The following is a 9,414-nucleotide window of genomic DNA, read 5'->3' as shown; positions in this document are numbered from 1 at the left end:
AGAGAGAGAGAGAGAGAGAAAATAGGGTGTGAGGGGTAAGGGAGGGAGGAATGAGAGAGAAAGGGGGGGGGGGATGGGAGAGAGAGGATGCACATGAGCATGTGTGGGAATGACATCAACGCAGCCTGGCCAAGGCAAGTGACCGAAGGCACAGAACCCAGAAGGAAGACCGGGTGAAGATGGAAGTGCCCGGGCCCCGCCGGGACTGATCACAGCACAGCACTGGAGGGCTCAGTCTGACAATTGAAGTGTACCCTAATGTGCTAATATGCTGGGCATACTTGTACATTATGGCATAACCTACCCCAGGGCCTCTAAAAAGTAGTAATGTTAGAAAAGTTTACTACCGCTTTAATATCACAGGAGCCTCTCATGGGGCCCCCTACTGACCCTGTGGCCCTTGGGCAGTGCCTAAGTGCATAGTTGTCAACATTTCAAAAATATTTTCAGGGACGTTTTTTTTTTACAAGTGCTATATTTAGAGTAGCTGACATCCCCCGTGTTCCTCTATACATCACAATAGTAATTACAAACGAAATAAGTACTAATAATGGGGCAGAACAAAATATGAGGACTGTGAGATTTCCTTTAGTTGAACTGACAAAAGTGCCCATTCTAGAGCTGGTAACATTGAGGATATTCAGTATAATTTTAAAGAACAGTTTTTGTGGGTAAGAGGCATAGGGGAGGAGTATGGATGGTATAAAAGTGGGAAGTATGTGCAGGTGAGGGAGAGGAATGTGGAGGGTCTAACAGTGGGCACTATGTACAGGAGAGGAGTGTGAAGGGTATGACCGTGGGCAGTATGCACAGCAGAGGAGTGTAGATGGTATGACATTGGGCACTATGTATAAGAGAAGAGTGTGGAGGGTATGTACAGAGTGTGGAGGACATGACAGTAGGCACTATGTATAGGAGAGAAGTGTGGAGAGTAGGACAGTAAGCAGTAATTACGGGAGAAGAGTGTGGAGGGAGGGTATGACGTGGGCACTATGTATAGGAGAGGAGTATGGAGGGTATGACAGTGAGTAGTATGTACAGGAGAGGAGTGTGGAGGGTAGACAGTGGGGCACATTGTATAGGAGAGGAGTATGGAGGGTATGACAGTGAGTAGTATGTACAGGGAGAGGAGTGTGGAGAGTATGACAGTCAGCGCTATGTATAGGAGAGAAGTGTTGGAGGTATGACAGTGGGCACTATGTATAGGAGAGGAGTGTGGAGGGTATGACAGTGAGTAGTATGTACAGGAGAGGAGTGTGGAGAGTATGACAGTGGGCACTATGTATAGGAGAGGAGTATGGAGGGTATGACAGAGAGGAGTGTGGAGGGTAGACGGTGGGAATAAGAGAGAAGTGTGGCAGTATACCAGTGGGCACTATGTATAGGAGAGAAAGGAATGGCAGCGGGCACTATGTACAGAGGAGGAGTGTGTAGGATATGACAGCGGGCGTTATGTATAGGAGAGAAGTGTGGCAGGTAAGACAGTGAGCAGTATGTACAGGAGAGAAGTGTGGAGAGTATGACAGCGGGCACTATGTATAGGAGAGAAATGTAGAGAGTATGACAGTAGGCACTATGTATAGGAGAGAAGTGTGGAGAGTATGACAGTGGGCACTATGTATAGGAGAGAAGTGTGGAGAGTATGCAGTGGGGTATCATAGAGAGAAGTGTGGAGAGTATGACAGGGGCACTATGTATAGGAGAGATGTGTGGAGAGTATGACATGGCACTATGTATAGGGAGGAGGATGAAGTAATCTGGGAAGGAAAAAAGTAAAGGTTTGTGGAAGGATGTTTAAGAGACCCTGCGTTAGGTTTAAGTGGCCAAGACATATTAAGCAGAGGACCAGCCATTGTCGATCTATGTATGGGCTAGCTGGTTTTACACAAGTCCAACCTATAACCAAATTGAGTACAGCCAGCCTGTCAGGTTTTCCCCAAATCAATCAGTGCTGCCAGCTATAGTTAGCAACACTAATCATGTATTCACTGGCAGAACACAATAACACTGTGGGAGTGATTGCCCCATTCACAGGTCAGCAGGTGAGAGGGTGTCTCGGGACAGGCTGGGGAGAGATACTAGTCAGTCCCTGGGTAGGCACTGGTTAGTATCAGAGCCAGATACACAAAGGTTACATACGCCACGATCGTTAGAGCGAGAACAATAATTCTAGCACTAGACCTCCTCTGTAACTCTTAACATGTAACCTGTAAAAAAATGTAAAGCAAAATCGTGCTAACTTTTGTGTTTTTTTTTATGAATGAAACAGTTTCTTTCCAAAAAAAAAGTTTGAAAAATTGCTGCGCAAATATCGTGTAACATAAAAAGTTGCAAAGACCACCATTTTATTCCATAGGGCGTCTGCTAAAACAATATATAATGTTTGAGGGTTCTGAGTAATTTTCTAGCATAAAAAAAAAACATGATTTTTACATGTAGAAGAGAAGTCTCAGAATGGGCCTGGGTGGCAAGGGGTTAATTATCATAAGTAATATACAAATAATTATTATAAGCACTGTGAGTTCATCCTCTCAGTCTGCTGCAGAGTGTTACAGCTTGTATTTATACTGGCCGCTCTGTATGTAGCTTCTGACAGGCTGCGCAAGGAGCCCTGTATCTCCGGAACCATAGATGATGGCAGCCCCATATTTAACCAGTGCTGGAGTGGGTCTTTAGCTACCTAACCCCCAAATGTGGGGTCTCTGTGACTCCTGATCGCCGAGCTACAATCCTTGAAGTCAATTTTTTTTTATTTTTTTTTTTTTATTTTTTTATTTTTTTGGGCAAATGGGCCTATCTTGAGAAAGGGGCCTGGAGCTGCAGCTCCAATAGCCCCTATGTTAATCCGGCCCTGAACATAAGAATACAATACAAGGTATGTGGAGGACAGACACTGGTAGAGCAGAGTGTCAGATCACATTACCTTGTTCTTGCTTCATGGAGCCTTCTTCCCACTGGCACAGAAACCGAAAGTAACACGCTGTGGGGGGACAGCACCGCCCAAGCCCTACGGCAGTGCTAATGGTCAGCTAGGCAGAGAGACAGAAGGCTGACCCAATCATAGTGGAGAGGCGCTTAGCTGTGTGCCACAAAGCAACACAAAACCCCGCAAATGTAGCATCTTGCTTGCAATCACGAGATTGCAGTGACATGACGCTTCCATAGTGCACTATGGCCGGTGCCCATGCACAGTGAACTTGAAGAACTTTTTTTTTTTAAAGGGCCCTTTTTTATTTATTTTTTAATTTTTTTTTACTTTTTTTTATCACTAGCTGGGGGGGGGGGGGGGGGGGGGCGGCGCCCATGCACCCCCTATGGACGGGCCGCCACTGGTAGTGCAAATCTGAAAAATGCAAAAAGCACTAAAAATGCATAGGTGTAAATCAGACCTTAGAGTTAAAGTACATGGCTTGTATAAATGTTGTGCTGTCCCTTCTGGCATTTCCAGCCTAAGGGGATAGTGAGCATTTCCAAAAAAAACAGAAGCATTCATTTTGATTTACCTGGTCCCCGATTGTGTACTGTGGTTCTATTCATTTGTCTCATGTCATTACAGGACTGTTGGATGGAACCACAGCCTAAAGCTGGGGAACAGGAATCCACCACTGCAGGATGTGTGTTGGAATACAGACAACTTTTACCCAATGTAGCTTTGCAAAAGCGCGGAGACCAGCAGTTTTAGTGGGTGGACAGGAAAGTTTTAACTATTTTTTTCACAGGATGCACTTCTTATACAGCAACAAGTTAAACTTAAAGTGTATTTTAGGCACAAACTATTTTTTTAGTTTTGGATAGAGCAGGGAATACAAAAGTCAGAACTGTTGCCAGTTTTCTTTTGTCTGTGCCCCGTTGGTGAGATTTCCCCTGACTTCCTGTCTCAGACACAACAGAGAGGAAATTGACATGTCAGAAATGAGAGGAAATCTTATCTAAGGGCTCATGTTGATGGGCATCGTTTCCTGTGATTTGCGCATGTCAAGTGCAGGTCAGTAGCATCCCATGAACTGAGCAGTACACATGGTAGTTCAGAGGCTGCATTGGACTTGCTTTAAATTGTGTTGGGATTCTGTTAGCCCTTGTACACACGGTCAGACATTCTGCCAAACAAATCCGTTGGATTTTGTCCGACGGATTTTGTCAGACGGATTGTGTCCGAAACTGTTGCATACACACGGTCGGACCAAGTTGTCAGAAAATCCGATCGTTCAGAACGCGATGACGCTATTTCGTTACGACGGGACTACGTTCACGCTAGTAGCTAATAGCTTTGGTGTAGGAATTTGATCTGAGCGTGCATGGCACTTTGTCCGATCAAAATTCTCTACACATGATCGGAGTATGTCCTATCGGACCAGTTTGTCAGAAAATATTTCCAACAAGTTGGAAAATTGGTTCCGACAGATATTCAGACGGAAACAGTCCGATGCATACCACACACAGTCGGATTATCGGACAAAATGGTCCGATAGGACACATTCCGTCGGAATCTCCGACCGTGTGTACAAGGGCTTAGAGTTGCTACCTCACCTCTTTAAACCCAAACATATATGAATTACACAGGTTCTGAAGCTAATTTAACCACTTACCGACCAGCGCACGACGATGTACATCCTATTTTTGAAGAGGGATATCTCGGTAACGGCAGCAGCTGCTGCCACAACCGAGATGTCCATCTCTTCAGGCGCCAATCGGCTGTACGATAACGGTGGTCTCCGCGGCGGATTCGCTGCGAGATCACCGCTATCAGTGGTGGGAGAGGTGCCACCCCCCTCCCGCCGCCCTCCCGCACCTTCCGCCGCTTACCGCTTACTTAGCGGCGGAGGCAATCGGGTCCTTTCGCTAGCTGGGTATGGAGACGAGTGAGGCTAAGATGGCCCCCACTCATCTCTATACCATAGGAGGGCGGAAGCGACGTCAAAACGTAACTTCCGCCCATACCTCTTAAAGGTATATTTTTTTTAAATGTAATTTTTTTTTTTTTTGCATTTTAGTCCAAATATGAGATCTGAGGACTTTTTGTCCCCAGGTCTCATATTTAAGAGGACCTGTCATGCTTTTTTTCTATTACAAGGGATGTTTACATTCCTTGTAATAGGAGTAAAAGTGATCCATTTTTTTTTTTAAAGTGTATAAATAAATAAAATCAATTAAAATAAATAAGAAAAAAAAAAAGGTTTTTAAAAACACCCCGTCACGACGAGCTTGCGCACAGAAGCAAGTGCATACGTGAATAGCGCCTGCATATGAAAACATTTGAGGTATCGCCGCGATTGGTAGAGCGAGAGCAATAATTCTAGCCCTAGACCTCCTCTGTAACGCAAAAAATGCAACCTGTAGAATTTTTTAAATGTCGCTTATGGAGATTTTTGAGGCTAAAAGTTTGACGCCATTTCACGAGCGGGCGCAATTTTGAAGTGTGACATGTTGGGTATCAACTTACTCGGCGTACCATTATCTTTCACAATATAAAAAAATTGGGCTAATTTTACTGTTGTCTGATTTTTTTTTATTCAAAAAAGTGATTTTTTTCCAAAAAAAGTGCGCTTGTAAGACCGCTGTGCAAATACGGTGTGAAAAAAAGTATTTCAATGATCGCCATTTTATTCTCTAGGGTGTTAGAAAAAAAACAATATAAATGTTTGGGGGTTCTAAGTAATTTTCTAGCAAAAAAAAACTGTTTTAAACATGTAAACACCAAATCTGAAAAAGAGGCCTGGTCCTTAAGTGGTTAATGCAGATAAAGCACCAAGTGAGTTTAATTACCACCTTAGTTAGCCACTTAACCTGTGTAATTATTATTATTATTATACACGATTTATATAGCGCCAACAGTTTACACAGCGCTTTACAATGTAGAGAGGGAACAGCACAATTACAGTACATTTCAACACAGAAGGGACAGGAGGGCCCTACTTGTAGAGCTTACATTCTAAAGGGAGGCGGTGGTGGTATAAAAGGTAATAGATGCGGGGAATGATATGGTGGGGGACGGCTCAGGGACAGTTGTTAGGTGGGTGTGGGATAGGCTTCACTGAATAAGTGAGTTTTCAGGGATCTCCTAAAGGTGCACAAGTTAGGGGCTGATTGGATATATTGAGGCAAAGAGTTCCAGAGGATGGGAGAGGCTCTAGAGAAGTCCTGAAGGCAAGCATGAGAGAAGGTAACAAGGGAGCTAGAGAGCAGGAGGCCCTGGGAGGAGCGGAGGGGACGATTTGGACGATATCTGCAGATGAGGTTGGTGATGTAGATGGGGGCGATGTTGTGGATGGCCTTGTCTGTTGTGGTTAGAATTTTGAATTTTATGAAGGGATTGGCAAAGAGGGGCAGCAGTCACGGATTGATTAGTGAGGTATATTAATCTAGCAGCAGTTTTCATAATAGACTGAAGGGGGATAGCCTGCGTAAGGGTAGGCCATTAAGAAGAGAGTTGCAGCAGTCAAGGCGGGAAATAATCAAGTAGTGAATAAGTTGCTTTGTGGTGTCATTAGTCAGGAAGGGTTAAAATCTGGAAATGTTGCAGAGGTTAATGCGGCAAGGTTTAGCCAGTGATTGGATGTGGGGGCTGAAGGAGAGCTCAGAGTCAAGGATTACATCCAGCACCCTGGCATGTGTGGAGGGACCAATGGTTGTGCTGTTGATCTTAATGGTAAAGTCATGGGACGGTCTGGGAAGGGGGAAATATAAAAAAAATCAGCTTTAGAAAGATTGAGTTTGAGAAAGTGGTGTGACATCCATACCGATATGTCATTCAGTAAATTTGAGATTCGTGAGGAGATCGAGGGGGTGATGGTGAGTTGAGAAGTGAAGAGATAGATCTGGGTGTCATCTGCATAGAGGTGGTATTGGAAGCCATGGGAGGTTATCAACTGGCCCAGGGAAGAGGTATAGAGCGAGAATAGGAGGGGCCCAAGGAGCGGAGGAGATGGAGTTGTAAGTGACACTGAAAGTGCACTGAGATAGTTAGGAAGAGAACCAGGATAAAGCAGAATCACAGAGGCCAAGGGAGTGTAGTTTGCTAAGGAGGAGCAGGTGGTCATCTGATAATTAATATGTGTTTGGTTTTAAAGGGATGAGGTGGCAACCCTAGATTCTGTAGACACGGCATGTCCTAATAAGTTGCATTTAAACTGCAGGCAAAGCAGGCCAAACATAACTTTTTCAAGTCAATTGCTACGTTTTCCATTCCATTACAGCTGCATGCAATCAAATGGAAAACACAGAGTTTAAATTAAACTCCCAGCTCGTTTGCATTCCATTACAGCTGTAGGCAATTGAATGGAAAACACAGCGTTTAAGTTAAACGCCCAACATGAACTTTTAAACAGTTGTCATCAGAACCAGAGAGGGTGATACTCTCGTGGGAATACAGACAGAGCCTCTGTCAGTTTATTATTGCTAGCTCCTCCCTACTTTTTAAAAACAAAAGCTTTGTGGCTACAGATATACATTGCGGTCTGGAAGATGTATTCTTTATACAATATCTACTTATATTTGGATAACTCCTTGTGCATACATATAGCCCATCATATACTTTAGCAAATTCATACCTGAAGGAATCCAGGCAACTCTTTTTCCATCATTTTTCTCAACTCCTCCTTGGTTAAAGTTTCTTTTTTGTCTTCTGTATAGGCATATTTGTCAAAGACTCCAATGAGCATATTTATCGCCTTCTCCAGTTCTGTCATCCTTGCAAACAGTCACCTGGGCAGCTGCAGAGTGTCAGAGGTTGTAGGCAGAGTGAAGCTTCTGAGGTTTGCTGCAGCTTTTATAGGAAATCTTTATCTCTAAGTAAATACCCTGCCATGGTTGGGTGTAACAGTCTTACTAAAGACTAAGATAAATAGACTTTTTTTATATTAATTATTATCTGTGTTTGCCAAATGCTGACTCAGAGCATTAGTGTGGCAATAGTTGGCTTAGTTAAGGTTTTGTTTTAATAAGAAACATCAGACACACCTTAGGCCGCGTACACACGGGCGGACTGTTCGCCCAACCTTGTCCGCTGAACAGTGTTTGGGCGGACAGTCCGCTCGTGTGTGGGCTTTCAGCGGACAGTTTCAGCGGACAGTTGGACGGACAAAGTCTTTCGGAAATTCCGAAAAACTGTCCGCTGAAACTGTGTTTGAGCGAACAGTCCGCCCGTGTGTGGGCCTGTCCGCTGTACTTTCGAAATGAGCGGACTGTTCCCGCTCGGAAAGTCCGCCCATTTCGAGCGCGTGTACAGGTAGGCGGGGCCCGCGAAGGAGACGTCGCGGGCTCCGCCGCCTGGAATGGGCTTAAAGGGGAGCCCCAACGCCGAAAAAAATCGGCGTGGGGGTTCCCCCAAAGTCCACACCAGACCCTTGTCCGAGCACGCTACCCGGCCGGCCAGGAAAGGGGGGCGAGCGAGCGCGCCCCCCCTCCTGAGCCGTACCAGGCCGCGTGCCCTCAACATGGGGGGTGCCTTGGGGAAGGGGGGGGCCGCGCGGCCCCCCCACCCCAAAGCACCTTGTCCCCATGTTGATGAGGACAAGGGCCTCTTCCCGACAACCCTGGCCGTTGGTTGTCGGGGTCTGCGGGCGGGGGGCTTATCGGAATCCGGGAGCCCCCTTTAAGAAGGGGGCCCCCGGATACCGGCCCCCCACCCTATGTGAATGAGTATGGGGTACAATGTACCCCTACCCATTCACCTGTGAAATAAAGTACAAATAAAAACACAACACAGGGGGAAAAAATATTTTATTGCACAGCCGGGGGTCTTCCGTCTTCGGGGGTCTTCTCGCCGGACTCCTCCGCTATGTGTGTGTAGCTCTTTTGCCAGCGGAGGAGTCCGGCTTTCTTCCTCCCCGCCGCCGGCCTCTTCTCCCGACTTCGGGGGTCTTGTCCCCCTCTTCGGTTCTTCTGCCGGGCCACCGCGCCTGGTCCGGTGGCCCGGTCTTCTGTCGCCGTCTTCCGTTCTTCTGTCGCCGCCTTCGGTTCTTCTGCCGGGCCACCGCGCCTTCTTGTAGCTCTTTTACAGGCGGTGGCCCGGTCTTCTGTCGCCGTCGCCGCCTTCCGTTCTTGTTCTTCTTCTTGTTCTTCTTGTTCTTCTCCAGGCGATGTTGACTCGACGAGCTCTCCGGCCGGAATGCCGGGGACGCGCTGTGCGGTCACTTATATAGTGACAATGGGGCGGGGTCACATGGTATATGTCACATGGGTTGGTCACATGGGTTGATGTCACATGGGGACTATGACATCGTAAGGGGGCGGGGTCACCATGTGACATCAACCCATGTGACATATACCATGTGACCCCGCCCCATTGTCACTATATAAGTCACAGCGCAGGGCGGCTCTGGCATTCCGGCCGGAGGGAGCGACGTGTCAACATCGCCTGGAGAAGAACAAGAAGAACAAGAAGAAGAACACGAACGGAAGGCGGCGGCGGCGACA

The 9,414-nt window shown here is 46.4% G+C and overlaps 1 protein-coding gene across 1 annotated transcript in view; it reads right to left on the bottom strand.

Annotated features, from left to right (window-relative positions):
- The window catches only part of LOC143976182 (protein S100-P-like), a 9,997-nt gene extending 2,228 nt beyond the window's left edge, over positions 1 to 7,769 (bottom strand). The window contains 1 exon segment of the mRNA XM_077478616.1: positions 7,548 to 7,769. Coding sequence (XP_077334742.1) covers positions 7,548 to 7,685 — 138 coding nt within the window. The 5' untranslated portion in view covers positions 7,686 to 7,769.
- Positions 7,770 to 9,414: the final 1,645 nt, after the last annotated feature.

This window comes from Lithobates pipiens, unplaced genomic scaffold (genome assembly GCF_037356315.1).
Source record: "Lithobates pipiens isolate NorthernLeopardFrog02 unplaced genomic scaffold, aLitPip1_a1.2 Scaffold_13, whole genome shotgun sequence".
NCBI lineage: Eukaryota > Metazoa > Chordata > Amphibia > Anura > Ranidae > Lithobates > Lithobates pipiens.
This window is presented reverse-complemented; position numbering and strand designations above follow the sequence as displayed.